Raw genomic sequence first — 19,906 nt, forward strand, 5'->3', positions numbered from 1 at the left:
TTATCTTTGTAGTTGTTTCCTGCTACATTTTAAAAGCTGCCCATCATTTTGGATTCTAAAGGTAGATGCCCAAACTCCTTTCCTTCTGCACTTTTCTTTTTCTCTCCCTTGCAGGTAAAATTAGTATTTTCAAAAGAACCTTCAAAGCCATTGGCTCCACGAATTCTACCAAACCCACTGGCAGCTGCGGCCGCCGCTGCCGCAGTGGCCGTGAACTCCCCCTTCAGTCTCCGAACTGCTCCAGCGGCCACACTGTTCCAGACCTCCGCGCTCCCGCCGGCGCTGCTGCGGCCAGCTCCTGGACCTATTCGGACCGCCCACACTCCTGTGCTGTTTGCTCCTTACTGAGTTCCAAATGGGAGTACTTGTACTGCAATAATTTTTCAAAAAACAAAAAAACAAAAGAGAACTATGCAGTGTTTATTTATAGTTTAAAGTCTATCTGAAGAGCCAGGACTTTTGATAGTGAATTGAAAAGATTATTTAAAAAAAAAAAAAAAAAGGAGGGAGGTTTTGGGGGTGGGCAGGGACGGGTGGTATTTTCTCCAAATTAAAGCATTCCTCTTGAACATTGATTGTTTTAGAAGTGATCTCCAGCATTGACTTGTAGTGGTATCTAGAACTTCTGAAGCCTTTGTGACTGTGCTTTTGGGCACCTATTTCCCTCTGCATTGTCTTTCCTGCTTTATGAAACAACTATACATTGTAAGGGCATTAACTGGTTCCAATGTATATATATAATAATTTACTCTGTAGATTAAGATAATATGAAAAAAGAAAAACAAAAACAAAACAAAAAAGAAAAAAAAAAAAAAAAACAAGAGCAACACTGTGAATAGTAGTACCCGTGCTGGCCCTCCTGCTATGACAGCAATTACTGGGTATTTATCCCAACAAAAGTAGATACAGTAGATGTCTTGTAAAACAATAGTGCTGTGTCTCAATCTATGCCACTAGGTTTTAAAGAATTGCAAAAGGTAGAATGAACAACTATTTCCTGCCAGTAAGCAGTCAAAGGATACCCAAGCACCACAGGGTTTTGTGGAGGTCTTCCTGGTCCACATTGTCCCCCTCTGATCCAGCTTGTAGATGACTTTAAGTTGAGGACAAGAGAGCAGGGCTAAGCGTAAAGGTGGGGGAGATAATAATAAATGTAATTTCTTACAAAGTACTATTTCCCCACCCTGAAGCGGTGTTGCTGGAAAGAGGGAAGACTTTCTAATGAAACTGTATCTGAAAACAGGTAAACCCGTGTACCGTGGGTGTTTAGAAAGAAATAAGTACAACTGTTCTGTTTCATGAGCAAGGAATGATCATAACCTACAATGATAATGCAAAGTAAAGATTTTTCGTGTTAGTACATATCCAAAAAATTAAAAAACAAAAAAACCCAGAGAATATTGCATCTCTGCAATATCCCCTTTATATCATACCAGTAAGGTTGTCTTTTAGGCAAAGGTTTCTGCTTTGAACACGATGATAGAGGTTAGCTATTGTTGTGGGCTTTTTCTTGTTTTTTAGATTTCCTACTGACATGATATAAACAATATATATTTAAATGTTAGTAAAACAAGAAAAATGAATCTGAAGTGATTGCAGACCAAGGATATAGTGTTGAAAAAATTCTGGTAAGATGCACTTGACGTCATTTCTCTAGTGGAGGAACGAAATACTGGCAGCCTTTGATATTCACCCTAAGGCTGAAAGGAATTGATGTTTTACCTTTAAAACATGATTTATCAGGGGTATATATAAATATATGTATATTGTATATATGTTAGAAAGATTAAGAGAATAACTTATAAAAAGAAAATCTATATAAAATAATTATATAACCATCCCATGTTACATGTTATCATTAAGTTGGTAACAAATGGCATAAAAATAGCTGTGCCTTTAATTTGTGATAAAGGCTATTTGCTTTTTCCCATAGAAAGCTAACGTATACCTATCGCTATGATGGGATTCGATTGCAGCCAGTCTGTTGCATTAATAAGAACAAGGACACTCAAACTTAGAACAGTGATAAAACATGTACAAATCAACCCTACGTGATTTAGGTTTAGAGAAAAAAAATATTTTTGAAAAGGTTTTGTAAAGACTATTTAAATCTATAGGGAAGGGCTGGGTATGGCCTTCCTGAAACTGCTCTTATCTAAACTATAGTAACATTTTTGAGAGGTATAAAGATTCAAGATGAAACCATTTGAGAGATAGGTATTTAGCATTTGTCATTTTATATTTAAGAAACACCCATAGCGTGCTTGGTGCTCAACATTGAACATGGTCTTTGGAGTTCTTCTCCACCATCTAGCTATAGACATTTGTCATATAAACATATCTTTAAAGCAGTTGGCTTTATATATCTTTCAATAAACAACAAAATAAGAAGAAGGAAGGAAGGAAGGAGGGAAAGAAAGAGGGCAGGCAGATAAGAAAAACAAAAATATTTCATTAGTCTTCAGTAAAAAGAATTTCAAACCACACATCTCTGGTTAAACATGTTGGTTAGTATGAAAATTTGTTTTTTGAGACTATCTGGTGAATTTTACACTTACCAACACCTCTACTCTCTGGTCTTAGCAAGTGATTCCTTTTTTTCATGCACAGACCCTACTGGTTCAGCCAGATGGAAAGTTGCTCATGAGTTTGTCGTTTGGGGCTCTGTCTATATCCTGTGTGACCAGCTTCTAACGAATTTGAATTTTAGTTGCCTTTTCTTGCTTTGTCAAATATTTTGATCTTTCACTATAAGTTAACCTGAGTCCTTATCCAACAACCTTTACACCCGATGAAACCTCTTTCTGTTGGAGAACTTAATGTTAGTTGATGCAATCTCACTACCGTGTGCTTTTGCTGTTCTTCCCCGTCTTCACCAAAGTGAATTAGCCAGTCCACTAGAAGTCAGGGCCTGTGGGATGCAAAGAGTCCTGGATCACAAGGTGTTACTAACTTTAATGATTTGCTGGGAACAAACAAATCAGCCATATTTTCTCCATCAGCCATATGAGAAAACTCAGAAATACCTAAATCCCTTCTGCCTCACTTCGCTATGGAACCATTTTTGTTTAAATGGTCTCTTAAATTGGAGTTGTAATCATCAGTTGTCTTTTACTCACTACCTAATAAAGGATGAAGCCTAACTATAGAACTTACAGTGGATTTTCTGTGAATTGCTTCCCTCCACTCCACATTATTTATCAACACCAGATCAACATCTATTACAGTTGAGACTGCTATAAAGCCATACCCTTTCCCTTAGGGAACTTCTGTCATGAATAAAGATCAATCATTCAGATTGGCCAGCATCGGTGCTCTGAAAATCCCCAAGGATGGTCTGACTCTATGCATCACACCCATGGCAAGGAAGTGATAGAGCATCTCTGATTTCATTTGAAACAAATATAAATGCATTGCGAGAGCCAAATGCCTCTGGAAAAAGCATTGCTGCACCTCATTCAGATCATCCAGACAAATGGGAAACAGTCGTTGGGAGGTGCTGTATTTCTCTTTTGAGAAAACAGGTGATTACACGTGACAAACTGCTCCTCCCACTGGTCCTAATCTTTGAAGAGTGGTTGTTCTATCCACATAAGCAAACACCGTTGGCTTTTGGCGATTTACATCATCCTGGCCTCATCTGTAAAGATTGCAATCTTCAAGTACTATGAGGCCTCCCTTCATCTATTGCAGTCATTCACTGCCATTATCATCAGAGCTATAATTTGGTTTTTTGAAAGGTGCTACATATTGTACTGCCAAAGAACTATTTAACCAGGAGAGTGTTCATACTTACTTGCAAGTTAAAAGAGTAGGAAATGATAAAACGAAACAAAAAAAAAAAAAAATAAAAGACAACTAACTTTAAAAATAGGATTATTCAAATTTATTGTGGATGTGCCCATTTAAGTTTCTAAGGCACGGGACCAATACATAGCACACATGGCATTAAATTGCACTTACAATTAAATTTTAAATACACTGCCCCCATACCCATGCAATATTTTCCTTCCCGAAGAAATCAGATCACAAAGCTAAATGATTCAAGTGGTCTAGAGGCCTCTTCAAATATCAATTAATGTAGAGAACTACCTTTCTGTATATTAGCATGGATGACATTATATTAATTACTATTTGTATTCGGCTTCATAAAAGCATCATAAAGTGGTGGGGGAAACAATGAGCTGAAGGAAGAAGTCAAATTCTATTGTAGACTGTATCTCTGACCAGCAGGGTGATAATTAGTTGACTAATGCTTTGTCCTCAATTTCTTCATCAGGAATATGGTTGAGCTGGTTTACTATTACTACATTAAAAGACCACTTCTCTCATCCTGTCAAAAATAAAATTGCTTTCTTGTAGTGAACCATGGAGCTACTCAAATATTTGCATATATCCAGAAATGCGTTCTCTATTCCTCTCCATGCTGAGTGTATATCACACTGGAGGTCACTCATCCAATCAATCAGAATGTAGTCTTCAACAATTATCAGAGGGGTTGCTAATTCACAGTGGACTTTTAACAAAGTCATAAAGGATGCACCGTATCTCTTTTCTCAATCTAGAACATCATAAATTTTGAACAAAACCACAATCAGCAATAGAAAGTTATCATTGTGAGTGTGGAAGGGAGCAACAGCTATGTAAATGCCTCATCCTTATTCCTTTTGTTGTGCTTTCTCTCTTCAGCAGAAAGGGTCTCCCCATCACTAAATCTGCCCTGGGTTTGCATGTGTTTTAGCTAATGGACACCTTATTAAGACCACTTCATCCACAATCAAAGGTATCAGTGATGCTCTCATCATTGTTACAGCAAGAATTATTGGAATTCTATTTCTGACAGTGAATGTTTCACATATCGATTTCTGTAGGTTTTCACTAAAATGGTAGATTTATTTCAAGACCATCTCCTCTGTTCTTTCTATGACATGCTTTAATAACGACAGAGGTTACTACCAGGAAGTGAAATGGATCATTTATAAGGCAAGTCTTCCTTGTCTACTTATTAGTTCTGAGAGTGGTGTCAGGGCTTCCAGTGAAAGATGGATATGCTGATATATCATCCTCAGGTGGCCTACATGGTTCTTTCAGGAATGGGTTTAGAGCTTACCAGAATTATGAATGGTGATGGAAGGCCAGTTCGGCACTGGAAAACCCCCTATGTGCTACGTTCTTTAGAAGTCCATGCAGATTACAAAACATCACAGAGTTTGAAGAATTCCTTGGCTTGCTCAGGTGTGAAAGGACCAAGAATCACCTTCAGTCTGATCATCTTTTTCCTGTTTTCAGTGACAGAAGGCCATCTGTCTTAGATGGTCAAGTTGACTCTACAAACGGCCAAAATGCATTTCAGGTCAAACCTGATGATTATGTATGATCTAGTGGAGTATCCTAGAATTTGGTCAAGTTTACTAAAACCACAGAGAATGGGGTCACGTTCTTTTCATGACTGACAAGTCAACTCCAAAAGCACTTTCCAAAAAGTAGGGCTAAAAGGGTTTGTAAGGGAAAGAGTCAAACTAAAAATAAGTACCTGAACGGTGACCAATTCTAAGGTTAATGTGTCTGTATATATACATGAAGTGATAGAGAATTCATCCTTTTACAAAGCCATGGCAATATCTCCCCCCCCCCAATGATCAAGTTGGTTTTATTTTAAGAAGAGAAACTCTAATTTCACATTTGGGAATCTTAATAAATTTAAGGCATTGGAGAGGTTGACAAGTAGATGTAATATCAAGGTACTATCCTCTCTACTAACCTTATTATGCTAGCAGTTTGAGTTGGGTAATGCAATTACAACATTTCATACAAGCTACTAACTTTCGATATAGAAGTTGAACCTTTATCAAATCTTCTTTAAATCTGGGTAGTGTGCAAGACATGGTAAAACAGGACTAAAGAAAATTACCAAGGAGATAATCCTTTATTGGGGGCCTAGGGTGTATTTTTTTCATGAAACAAAATTTGTTAAAGTCCTTTGGCTATTTGGTTATCTAAATCTAGTGAGATATAAACCCACTGGGAAATATGTTATGGCATCTTTAAGCTATGGTAAAAGTGTATGGAATTTTATTAACTAAAAATAACAATGTGGGTTTTAGTCGATACTTCTCAACTCAATTTAAACTATATCATTGTATAATTTCAGCATAGGACACCAGGGCGAGACAAGGCTAATATTAGGTAAAGACCCTCCATTAAATGCTTTATGTGTCTATCATGACTGTGAGTTAATATTATTAGATACAGGAAAAAAAAATAAAGGTCTTGAGATGCTGGAAAGTTTAGCTTTCATGAAGTAGTCAAGAAGCATTTCCTGGGATAACATCTGTTTTTAAAGTGATTATGGAAAAAAATGTGTGGAAGTGGTGGATATTGAGGAAAAGCCTTGTGACAGAGGGATGTAGGCATAAGATTGATCATCGCAGAAAAATGGCCATGCTTGGTGGCTTCAAGACAAATTATCTATGAAGAAACTGGGCCAACTTGCTTGGTATTTTGAGGACTCCCTTCGGAAAAAAAATTAGGAGTAACAACGTGACTACAAAGATATGCTAAAAAAAAAAAAAGCTGAATTTAGTAAACACAAGTCACTTGCCTCTCAAAATTGGTTCCAAAATCTAAGCCTAATTTCTATAAATTTCAATAAAGTTGTTTTAAAATGCATCTTGTGCTTACAGTGTTCGTATTCCTATGTATTTGAAGTGGAATTGATCTGGTGCCAAACCAATGTCATTCATAGCTCTGCTAGACCCTCAATTTTGTCTTGAAAAGAAACTTGATAGATTTTATTTAAGACATCTAGTCTTAAAGACACGTGGAACTCTATGCAAAGAACATTGTTTTTTCTGGGAAGTTTGTTGGTCAGTTTTTTCCCCTTATCAGTCAAAATCTTATGTCAGTTCAACTAAGATTTCCAAACTTAATTGTAGTCCATCATTTCTGCTAGAAAAATTTATTATTAGCTGATATATGATGAGACCTTTGATTCTCATGAAAACTGGAGGTTTGGTGATTTATAAGTAATGATTCTTAATAACAGAACTTTAAACAGACTCTATCAAATAAATTAAGTGATGACTATGCCTATTTACTGAGTCAATTTGAGCCTTAGTTTCAAGTTCTAAAAATAGTTAATCCACATGCATTTAGCGACCACAAATTGAAGGCAGTGTTTGTTTTTGACAACCAGACTTCTGATTGGAAACTTTGGCATTAACATTCCAAAAAAGTGAATAAAATTTTGAAATTTAAAAAATAGGCTATGACTTGTTCTACATTTTTGTAGCCCGCAAAAAAACTCCTCAAGGGACTTTTTTCACCTTATATTCTCATAGTTTAGAAAATACAAGCAGGGCTTTGTCCAATATCAGTCACCTGGCAAAAGGTTTGATAAAGTCTACCCAACGACCGTAATACCTCATATTTGAAAGAGCATTACCACACACACTGAAGAGGTACGTAGCTTTCTTGATTTTACAAAAAAAAGAAAAATAAAAGAAAGCAACCGGGGATCAAAGAAATTGCCCTGCCTATAATCACAGATATGGCTGCCCGCTAAAATGATGCCGCGCTGGTTACAACGAGCATGTTCCTTCGTCTGCACCTTTAGGATCCTAACTTGAGCAGCAGAAGCCAAAATGCTTAGGATGCAAATTTGTGCCACCTTATAGCCCATATGTTCGGTCAATCACTTTGCTCATTTCATCTTGCCAAACCATGCTTACTAAGAGGTTCTAGATGTCCCAGGTGGACTTGGACCATTGAGATGAAATTTTTTGTGTGTTTTACATTTCGATACTTGAATTATGATTATTTGTGTTATTGTTATTATTTATTTTAATTGAAGACTCAAAGAACTAAAATCTTAAATTTAAAATAATGAAATCAGGACAATTCACATAATTTGTACCATGCCATTCTTCTGTTTTAAGTCATGTACGAAAATCTCCCCATATGCTAATAATTTCCCCAATGTGAAATGAAGCTGCTATCGATTTTATTGACTCAGAAATGTAAAATGTAGAACATTTTATCCTGTCTCTGGTCCTGTACTAAGTTAAACTTTCAGCTGGGAACAAATTAATCTTTATTTTTATCAGGAATTCTTTAAGAACTTTTTGGTTTCAATAAAAGAAAGACACTAGTAATATTTTTATGTGATGAAAGCTGCCTGGTTCCTTTAGCAGCCCTAGAAATGTCCTCAGCCATTATCTCCTCTCTCCTCGACAATATCAAACTTGTCTGGGTACGAAATATTTCGGATGGTTTCAGGAAATCGGGACATTTAAGTCCTTAGTCTTCACTTATTTCATGAAATAAAGATGGTTGCTTATTTTCCTCTCATCCACAAATAATCCATAGGTAAGGTATCCAATTCAGGAAACATTTTCCTTCTTAGTTTAAGTTTGAAGGCTCTTTGGAAGAGGAATGTTAGAACAGATTCACTGTGCATTCTAGACGTTCTCCTGCACTGTTTGTGACCTCTTACCGTTCAGAGAAGTACAAAACAACAACAGCCACAACAAAACTGCATAACACGATTGTTCCAAGCCTCACAAAACAGGCGCCTCATGACTGTTTCTCAAAAAAAATGTTTGAGGGGGTGGGGGGAGTATAATACGTTGTTTTTGTCCATCTCTGAATGTTGCCTGTTGCATTGGCCCCTCTTTCACCCTTGTTAGAAAGACAAGAGTTCTTATCTTTCAACTGACCACTTAGTACATTTCATGTAAGTGTAAGGCAGAACAATCATTTTATTTGTAACATTGAAACCTGCGGTTGGCCCTTGCTGAAATCAAATTTCAGCGCAGAGAAGAGGTTGCAAGATAATAGTCCATGTCTCCATAGGGCTGAAAAAGTTTTTTGCCTGAACAGTGTTTTTTAAACCAATTTTAATTAGCTCCCAAACATCTCCCAAAGAGGTTTTTTTTTTTAATTGGAAATTCTGATTTCTCTTAAATCAGAAAAATCTGAGAGCCCTAGTGCTGCATTCCCACTAGGCAACTATTAGCTGCAATTGAACTGTCACTGCCCCCTTTGGACAAAGCAGAGTGTTGCAATTTGTTATGATACACACTCAGAGACCATAGTAATTGTGTCCTGCTAGGCCACTGTAATTCGTTGGTTTGCAAACTCCGGCATGGCTTATTGATTCTCAATCACCACCTACACTTTTGCCAGCTAGTTTTCAGGGTTCTCTTCAACCCTTTACCCTCTCCCTCAATTTGTCATTTCTGTGTTCGTCTTGTAATGCTTTGATTCTCATTTTAGATAGGCAGTTTCCTAAGGATTAATGTTTTGCAAGCATCAACTTCAGTAAAGACTCCCTTCGCTAGAATATGATGACAGGAGCGTGTGGGGTTTTCTAGAGTTGACACCCAGGAAAGAACCGATTCAGTCGGCAAGTGGGTGACTGCATTCAAGAAAAAGATTCTGCCATTTTCTTCACATTTCTCTAAAGGATGGTTTGGCTTCAGCTTACAGCAGAAACCGTATTTTAGGGAGATACACCAAGCATTTTCCATATGAAACCAAGTCCTTTTCTCTTCTTTCTTCAAGTAAAATATGAAGAAAAATTCAGAAATATTGTTTCTGAGCATACCTTTGCTGAATACATTTTGATTCTCTCTCTCTCTCTCTCTCTTTTTAGGACCATAGACAACTTCCTCACAAAGGTATATGAACTGCCAGATTGTTAATTTGAAAAAAGAAACCATACCAAAGTATTTTTATCAACTTTTGAAATAACCCCCATAATTTCCCACATTCAGGATCAACACAAAATATAGAAGCAGTCATGCGAAATATCTATCCCTAAATCCTGCCTGACCCATTGCCAGTAACGTGAACATCTATGAGTTTTAAGCTGTTAATGGTCTAATAGCAAAGTCTCTTCATGTTGTTTTGCTTAAAAATTAAAACAAACAAACAATAACAACAACAAAACATGGCCAGTCATAAGTTTGTGTTGAGTGTTCCAAGCCAGGAGCCTTGGCCAAAACTAGATTCGGAAACTTAACTAACATACAACTTCACGTTTTTCAAAGTGTGTAATCCAGGCATTGTGAATAATTTCTGGCCAAGTCCTAGGAAATTGCTCGTGGTCTTTCTAAACATAAGGAATTGTTACGCTGAAGCTAAAACCGAATGTCAGCTAAGGTCTGATGCCGGGGAAAACAATTAAACCTTACTGAATTACCCTCCTGTTAAAGAGTTCACCTTCAAAAGCTAATTATCAGTTTATCATGTTTTATTCATCAATCGGAGTGTCAGAGCATTTCAGGTGGGCTGGGTTGGGTTATAATGGGAGGGACCGCATAAACACCCTCTGCAGCTTCGTGATTTCTTTAGTTGCAACGCTTAATGGGAGCAAACTGCTAGACGGGATAGGAGAAAATGAAGCCGATTTTGGCCGCTGTTTCCTTTTCTCTGGATTTCCTCTAGGTAAGAGGTGGGACAGGTAGGGGGGCCCAACCGCCAGCAACGGCTGGTGTAGAAACGGTTCTGTCACATTTGTGAAGAAAAGCCCAGTTTATGCCAACTCACTGCCATTGTATACTTAGCTATACGAATTTCCTAGGGCTGCTGAAATAAATTACCATATACTTTGATGGCTGAAAACAACAGGAATTCATTCTTTCACAGTTCTAGGGCCTAGAAATCCAAAATCAAGGTGCTGGCAGGATTAGTTTCCTCTTCGGGCCTGAGAGGAACGAACTGTTTTGTGCCTTCTAATTTCAGGTGGTGGCTGACAGTCCTCAGTTTGGGCACACACACCCCCACCTCTGCCCGCACTTTCACACTGGGGTTCTCTCTGTGTTTCACATCACCTTCCTTACAAGCTTGTGTCTTCTTTTGTTTATTAGGATCCCAGTCATGTTGGACTTAGGACGCACCCTCCTCTAGGACAGCCTCATCTTAACTAATTACACCTGCAAAGATTCCATTTCCAAATAAGGTCACGTTCTGAGGTTCTGGAGGTAGGACTTCAATATACCATTTTTGGGGAGAGAGATCAAACCACTTTGGGCTAAACTTTTACCCACGATTTGTACCCTTCCCTTTAAGGGGTTATTTCTAATTTTAGGGTTTGCCTAGCTCTTGGGCCAAACGAGCACCACCAAGGCCTCCACTCTGTCATCAAAGTCTGAGGTGGTGCACAAGCAGAAGAGGACCCCGAAAGTTATCCACAATCCTGCTGTCTTTAGTGTGGGTCCTCTGGAATCGGAGCCTGAAATGAGATTCTCATGAAAGTTGTTTTTCGCCGAAAGTGCGAATGATGCGGATGATGAAGGGAAGCAGGGTGTGGCCAGAGGGGAAAGCAAAGGACAGACTTTAGCCTGGTCTCTGGAAAGCTATGAATATTTTCAATAATACCTTAAGATATTATTTGATCATTACTATAATTCAAGGATAAGGTATGGTCACAAAGAATGCTGAACTGAGTACAAAAGTGATAGCTAATATCAGTTCTTAGGACCGTTGGCAAGTCATTGGCCATCTTTGGGTAAACTGATTAGAAATCCCAGTTTGCCTGGAACACCTGGAGTTTATGCAGTTGCACAGGTGTAATCATTAATAGTGCTTCGTTGCAAGTTCCAAAATGTTCTGGTTTGGTCAGTAATTGTAGGAACAGTTTGTTTTCGACCCTGCTTTTCCCAATTTATAAAACCAGCGCGTTGAAATCGATGATATATAAGGATCCTTCCAATAATAAAAATTTCTGCATAGTACCTTGTGTTTAGTAAAATATGTTGCTTTTTGAGAAGGGGCAGAATATACTAAAGTATATTCAGTGCCAGGCTCTATGCTAAATCCTATGCTTCTGGTTTTTACATTTTATCTTCACAAGGATCACAAGGGCAAAAAATTACTATCCCCTTATTACAAATGTAAAATAAGTAAGATCAGAGAAGTCAAGCACCTGCCCCAAGGTAAACAGTAAGTAAGCTTTGGAGACAAAATTTAGATCAAGAACTCCAACGCCTAATTTTTTTCTACTATACACTGCGAAATGTTTCATCAGGCTCTTTTGTAGAGAAAATAAGAAAACTTCATAGAATCTAGCTAAAGAATAGATAATCAGAAATCATTTGTACTATAGGCTGAAGGTCACAGCTTTTAATTAAATTTGTTGAGGAATAATAATGTTGACTATGATCCCAATGTAATGATGATGATGATGGTGCTGATGACTGAGCTCCTTTGAGATTCAGAGCACTTCACTGTTCACTGTCTTTCCTTTTCCAGTAAAGTGATCTAAGATGTTCAGATCAAAGTGCAAAATCTGTAGCCAGCCTTCAACCCTTTCACTGCTCTTGGCAACACCTGTTCTATTCAAATCTCAAATTCCTTAATTTAGTCTTCAGTGCGTTGTAGTCACTTTCATACAGCACTAAGATTGATGTTAGAAGGGTCAGCAATTACACAGCAGCAAGAAGAGGCCTTTCTAAACTTAATGAATTCCTTAGCAGCAGTCAGAAGTCATGGAACGCCAGGACTTCTCCATGAGGCATTTTGCCCATCCCCACTGTCTCTAAGCAAGGGTCCAGCCATTGCAGGTGGAATGTGTGACAGGAAATGGATATTTAAATACGGTAGAAAAAAATAACAAGGCCAAATCTGCCTTCCTGAAGGCACTCTGAAATCTCTGAGGACTGAAATATCTATATTACTTAATGAAGGATCATTTTATAGTCTACAGTGTGTCTGAGACTAATTGCCGTCCAAATTTTGGTGTAAGAATTGCCGGTATATCTTAGGATCTAGGGTAATGACATAAGGGTCAAGAGATCATGTCTGTAATTTTTAACAGTTTTTGAAGCATTTCAAACAAACTATTAAACAACTAAAGATGCCATTGAGCAATATTTGCTCAAGTGTGGTAAGTAACAGCACCCCCATCAGTATCACCAGGAAAGCACCTTATGCAAATTCTTGGGCTCTTCCTAAGAGAGAATCAGGATATCGAAGATGATACTCTTCCTGTTTCCAATTCTTATAGTGATTGTTTTGTATACTAAACCACTGTCTGAAAGAGCTACGAGCTCTGACATTCTAGTGGCCCCTCCTTTATAATCTCTGGTATGATAAATAACATTGGAGTAGCGTCACCACCGTGACTAGGCTTTTTCCCAAAAGGAATTTTTCCACTTTGGTATAAATCTTCCATAGACACCAGTTTAAATGATTCCATAGCTGAGGTACATTCTAGAAAGTTTACATGCCCCAAATATCATTGCATTCCATTGCAGGGACAAGCCTCACACAAGGTATTGCAAGCTCCAAATCCACAGGGCACTCTGGGCGCCTATGCTGAGCACTCCTGCCCGCCACCCAGCAGGCCTGAGTCTTGCAACTCCAGGCGCCAGCAGACAGCAAGCAATGAAAGTTCCCTCTTCACTGGGGTGGGAACCTGAACCTCTGTTCCAACCAGGTATAACTTAGACTAGCATAGTATGTTTCCGTAAGTCATTCTTCCTTTCCATTAGGTTTAGCTTCGTAAGGCTGGGTAGGTTCTGTTCTACAAATACCAAATGGCTCCTGTCCAGCCACTTGTTTCGTAATAAGGTAACTTCATGTCATGGCTACCTTAATCGATTTGCCCAAATGGTGTTATTTACAAACTGTATGAGCTTGGGCCCGTTATTTAATTACTCCAAGGAAACGTGTTAAGAGGGGAAACTAACAGTAGTACACCTACATCATAGTGTTCTCGTGTCCATGAATGAGCCTAATATAAGTGAAGTGCTTAAAATAGCACCTGGCACGTAATAACCACAATATAAATATTACCATTATTATTACTCTGTATGCCCTGTACACAAGCAAATGCGTTTTCAGGGAACAACAGACGTTTTGCACTCGTGATCATGCGCATGTGTGTGTGTGTGATAAATCATCTCTTGATTTGAACGTTAGCGTCACGGAGGAAATGTCTATGCATGCATTTGTATCCACTGGGAGGTCTTCAATAATTTTTATTTAAAAACAAAAATAGGCTTTAAAGCATACAGAGATTCTTAGGCTTAGAAATCATAATAGTTACTGTTTATGGAGTACTTGCAATTGACCAGACCCTTTATTTACATAACCTTATTTAATTTTTATAAAAATCCTCTGGGGTAAACTTTATTAAGCCCAATTTATGCAAGAGGTGGTCTTTCATCTAAGAAATTAAGCAGTAAGAGCAAAGCCAAACAGCAAGTAGGTACCGTTATAAGTATTTAAACCCAAGTCTTTTTGTTTTTAATCCAATTGCTCTTTTCCCTCAAATTAATCATCTCCTAAATCAATCAATGTTTGATTAGTGAGTGATGCCAAGATTTCTACTATTAAGTCTTATCATTTAATCCATCCAGTCATCCAACATTCCACAAACATTTCTGGAAACAATTTGCTAAACAATTTGGATTAAAAACAACAACAAAAAGCCTAAACATAGCATCTGTCTGAAGTTCACATTATAGAAAATAAATGAACATGCAGATAAATAAATGAAGATTATGCCAGCAGGATACTGGAAATGTTACACAGATCAAAAGACAGAGTACCTAACTTCTGGGGGAAAAAGAAAAGGGAGGTCAGAGAAGGCTTGCAGATGAGAGAAAATTTCAGAATGGTGAAAGATGAGCCGATGTCTAGAGCCGTACAGGAAGGATGCCGTAACTTTTCTAAATGATGACGTTCTTGTTTATGAAGGCTGGTAGAGACATTCGTATAGGAAGAGTCTGTGGCCTGTGTTAGACCACTCACCATAAACCATGGAGGACAGAAGTGGGGTAGGGCAAAGTGTGAGTGAAATAGAGATATTTGGCATTTCGATAGCGATTACTTGTAACTTAGCGTGGTATCCTTGGTTGAGTTGCATAATTCCTCACATAATTATGTACATAAAAAATTATACAATGCTCTATCTTGCAGTGTATGTTTTTTTCTGTTACTCTATCCCCACTTTACCCTTCCCCCTAAACTGCAAGGAGGAGCACTGAAGAGCTGACTGGAAATGAAATCAGAACCTCTCCTTTGCCAAGTCAGTGTTCTAACGGTAGATATGGAAATGATATCTGATAGAGATTCATCCTTTTAAAACAAACCCTCATCCTTGACATTGTTTCTCTAATAACTCTGGAGAATTTTGAAAAACAATGTTTTACCGTCCCTGAAAACCAAAGTATTTTCCACTTGTGATAATAATTTACAGAGGGGGAACAAAGTCTGTGTGGTTTTTAGATCAACACAGGAAGAACAGAACATCAAGTGCTATTCAGACTGACAGACAAGAACCTGAAATTTCTCCTCCATGAATAAAGTTATTTGGAGAACCATTTATTTATTAAAAATGTTCACGTTGCTATGATACAAATTTGCAATAGGCATATAACTTCTCTAAAGTTGCTGATTCCTGAAAGGTAATCCCAGTGCATTGTGGGTGTAAGGCAATGTGAGCCGCCAAGCCAGAACCCCCATCCCACTGGGGCAGAGTAAATTTGGACATGCATGCCCCTCTCTCGCTGGCAAGGAGGACACAGAACTGACTCCTCTCAGAGAATGGTCTGAGAAACTCCCAGATTCAATGGATTGCCTCTATCATTACCTTCCATCATAAGAAAAGCATTGATCCTTAATAGATTTTATTTGTTAAATTTAAGACAGGCTTTTGGTCAAACACATTATGAAAATTGCTTCCTTGTTTTGGGTTGTATATATTTATTTTGTACATTTTCTCTAGAATATCTCTAACAAATTACTTGTGTTGAGAAGTTAGTGAAGCAGGATCGTTGGGGTGGAGTGGATGAGGGGGGAGGTGGAACATTAGATGGGAGGAAGGAAAAAGAAAATTCTCACGGTTCGGTGATGTGCATAAACTATAAATAAGAGAAACTAAGATCAAGGGCTTAAATTTCATTGACACTGTTTGGCTTCAAATAGAAACATGCTTGCTAACTAACAATGTTGTCCAACAATAAAGAGTCCGAGTACCAGTGGCTGACACGGTCGGCTTTGAAGACATAACGCCTAGGACAGGATCCCGGCTCGGCCATTAGTCATGCTGTAGCTTTAGGAAAATTATATAACCCCTCCGGGCCTCCCCTTTCTTAACTGTAAAGTAAAGATAACCATAGCGCATAACTCAGAATTACTAAGATCGGGTGCAGTGACGCAGGTAAGTTGCTCAGCATATTGCCTTGCGTGCAACGATAAAAACAACAGTGTAGTTAACCTTTACGGAATGCTTCCTTGTTGCAGTCACATTCCCAAGAGTTACATGTGCATTAGCTCATCTAATTCTCATTATAACCCTGTATTAATGGGGATATTGTTATTTCCCACTTTATAAAAGAAGAAAACTAAGGTGTTAGGAAGCTACAGAGGTCCAAGTTCTCACAATGGTAGAATAAGGATTCAACCCCTGGCAGTCTGACTTCAGAACCCACAGTTAGAATCCCTGATCATGTTCTAGGTTAAGAATGTGTCTGGCACGTTGCAAGCATGACATAAATAGTAGCTATTCTTCCTCTTAGTATTAATAATGGAATAGATGCCTTGGAAGGCAGGGACTTGGAACTATTCAGAGTTTGGTTAATTACCCTCCAAGAATTCTGAATGAACGATGACTACATTTTGTTAAAAAACGATCCATTTTCCTTGCATGACCCTTTCAACTCTGTGTTGGTTTTGGAAACCAGCTGATATAGATTAAAATACTCACTCTGCCACTTTCTAGCTCCGTGACCCTGTTGCTTGTAAAATCAAGACAGTAGTATCAATATTGTAAAGATTAAATGAAAATAATGTATATAAAGTTGAGCCCACGGCTTGGCATATGGCAATGACTGGGCAGATGACAGCAATCATTTCTAGTGTTAATATAATATTTATATTTATCTAGGTTTTTATTTCTCTGATCTGTTTTATTCTCTAGTCTCACCTTTTTTTTTTTAATGTTGGCTTACTAAATATCTTATAGGAGACACATTTTTCAGATGGCTCTGTTATTCTGTCAAGGGAAAAGACAGAATTGAATACCCTAGATTAAGGGAAGATGGAAAAGGCTAGAAGGAACCATTGGAAGTGAAAGAAGTGGAGCTAAAAACAAAGAAGGGAGGAGAGGTAGGAGACTTGTGTCAGTGGCTTTTCTTTTTTTGGCCGAAATCTTGTGCCACCGCAGACCGCAGTTGATTCCGGGGATGAATTAAAGCAATGGCTATCCGCTGGCGGAATGCCCATATATATCCAGCAATAACGAGAAGAGGAAGTGGCCCCCCATGAATCAAGCAGGGTCACTGTGCCTAGTTATACCTTCAGAGGTGGGGCCCACCCCAGCTATCTCTGGCTCCACTGTCAGAACCATGGTGAGTTTTGTATTAGCCTATACAGAGCTGATACTTAATCAGAGAGCAGAGACAATATCCTAATAGAGATTAATGACCCTGATTGGAACAAATCAAGGTGAAAACCCTCAAAATGTGAAATATTTAGATAAATATATTAGGTTCAAATTACACATTTAACTCTTTGAAGTTGACCCCAAAGTCATATTTTTTTATAAAAATATTTGCCTGATCCAGATCATTTTAACACCCTTTCTTATGGGGGGGGAGGAATTATTAATTAGTCTATTTTAACTTTGAAAGGTTTCTATCCCTTTACAGGTTCTAGGCCGTGCATAGGGAGGGAGAGAGGAGGGCATTCTAGGAAGAACTGAGTATCACAAAAAGAATGAAATAGAAGCAGAAAATTCAGGCTCCATGTGCTTCTCACACTATAGTTAGGCTGTCACTAATGTGGCTATTAACTTTTCATGTTCAGATTTATTATGCTGTCATTATGGCACTTTTCTTTGCTGATGTATCAAGCCACTATTACATATTTGTTGGCATCTCATCTATTTAAGGGAAACAAGTGATTACCCGTTGCCAAGGAGACTAATAAGGAGTGTGCAAGCAAAGGACTGCAGAGTTCTTGTTGGAAGATAACAAGTCACTGGTATTGTATTTTTGATTAAATCATAAACTACCTCATTATTTGAAGAAAAATCACCTTCTCCCTCCCATTAAAAAACAAAAACAAAAAAAAACAAAAACAACAACAACAACCCTGGAGCACTTTCCAAAGGATAAGCCTACAGACTTCTTAAAAAACAAAATCAGTGCACATGCTAGACATAAAATATTTTGGAAAATATAACTTCTAATAAGCTTCCCTAGAAAGGGAAGTTACTTCTGGGAGTTTTGAGAGTTTTCACCTCCACCAGAGAACCATGGAACTGAAATATGACCAAAGTGTTTCTGAAAACGACAAGACACAAGGTTATAGATATAAACTGGAGATTTTCGCAGACTTCGTGACACATGTTTCAAGCAAGTAATGTGAACTTCAGAGTTAGGCAGGCCTGATGGTTATTTCTCATGTTGGCTGTGAACCTTGCCCAAATTACTTGCCTTCTTATATTCCTTTTCTTGCTTATAAAGTAGAGAAAATGATATATATCACAAGCAATGTTGTGATAATTAAATGAGATAACTTTTATAAATTACCTAAAATATGTTATTTCCATGAATGTGGAACCTCAGTTCATCATCCACCGACTGCAGGCATCCAGTGGATACCTGCGTTAACTGAAGAACACAAATAGGAATAAGACACGGCACTGTCTCTAAACTCAGAGTTGTTACAGCAGGCAAATAAGTGATTCAGATTCATAAAATATCATTTCAATACAGTGTGTTCAGCGTAATTGCAGAATGAAAATACCACAGTAATGCTAACAGCTGTAATCGATAAATCTCTAAATCTCAGCACTCTAACACTTTTTATTAATGATCTCAGCATATGTGTTTCTAATGGTTAGGTCCATGGGCTTCCCAAGTTTCTTTGGTACCGAGGATCCTTTCGTTTTATGACTTCATCCTCTTTGGAAAATATTTGTTTAACCTTCAGTGTAATGGACAGAGAGATGGAGGATTGTACTAGAAAGGTTCTCCAGGGCCAGAACTGAAAGAGTCACAGTCACCTTTCCTTGAACTCCATTGGCTGGAAATCAATTACATAGTCACTCTCAACTGCAAAAGACACTGGGAAACACTACTGAGCTATAAGCCTGGAAAGAAGAAAGTGGTCTATGAATATCCGTCTAGTCTCAGTCTTACCTGAACATTTTTCATTCTTACCTGAATCTACCCATCGGTAGAAGTTAGAAAATTGTGAACCTCTTTCTTAAGGACACAACGCTCAATAAGCAGTTAAGGAGATGTGTTAGATAAACTCTAAGGCTTTCAGTCCTGGAGTTCCCTGCGTCTCTACATATAGTTTCCTCTTGACATCTTAATTCTTTGCCACTTTTTTTTTTCGTCTTTTCCCACCAAGTCCCTCTCTCACTCTTGTTTCAACTTCTGTGTTGTGCAACCCACTAATGTTATAAGGAAGGAAATTACATTCTAATAGCTGACTGTCAAGTATTTTTAATATTCCAAAGCAAATAGAATATCCAAGGGAACATTCTACCCAAAACAACCAATGAAAACTCAGTGTGCTTAGTCTGACAGATAATTAGTTTTTCTAATTATGAATTATTTACATGAAAAACTTAGAAATGCATAGAAATAAATATTTAATTGTATAATTAAATTGTCTTTAATCATAATATTTATATTCATTTATTGTGCACTGGAGAATTTTATACAGATTTATAATATTATTTCTAATTCTAATAGAAATAGTAGACATTCTTATCTAAAATTTACATGCAAAAAGAAACATGAAACTCTAAAGAAGTTTTTAAATGTGCTCTAAGTCTCAAAACTAAACGAAGTCTATGACTTTGCTAAAGCCACAAGTCTTCAATGAGGCCAGCAAAATTATCATACATTAAAATACAGAATGTAATACTCTGATATAA

General features: G+C 37.8%; 1 protein-coding gene across 2 annotated transcripts in view; it reads left to right on the forward strand.

Moving 5' to 3' along the window:
* The window catches only part of LOC123788334 (zinc finger protein 385D), a 286,301-nt gene extending 278,986 nt beyond the window's left edge, over window positions 1-7,315 (forward strand). For both annotated transcript variants that reach the window (XM_045791661.2, XM_087870170.1), the window contains exon 8: window positions 115-7,315. In XM_045791661.2, the coding sequence (XP_045647617.1) occupies window positions 115-348 (234 nt within the window). In that variant the 3' untranslated portion in view covers window positions 349-7,315. The remainder of the gene's footprint in view (window positions 1-114) is intronic.
* The last annotated feature ends 12,591 nt before the right edge of the window (window positions 7,316-19,906 follow it).

Source organism: Ursus americanus, chromosome 20 (assembly GCF_024610735.1).
Source record: "Ursus americanus isolate L20-20 chromosome 20, mUrsAme1.1.p, whole genome shotgun sequence".
In the NCBI taxonomy this organism is placed as follows: domain Eukaryota; kingdom Metazoa; phylum Chordata; class Mammalia; order Carnivora; family Ursidae; genus Ursus; species Ursus americanus.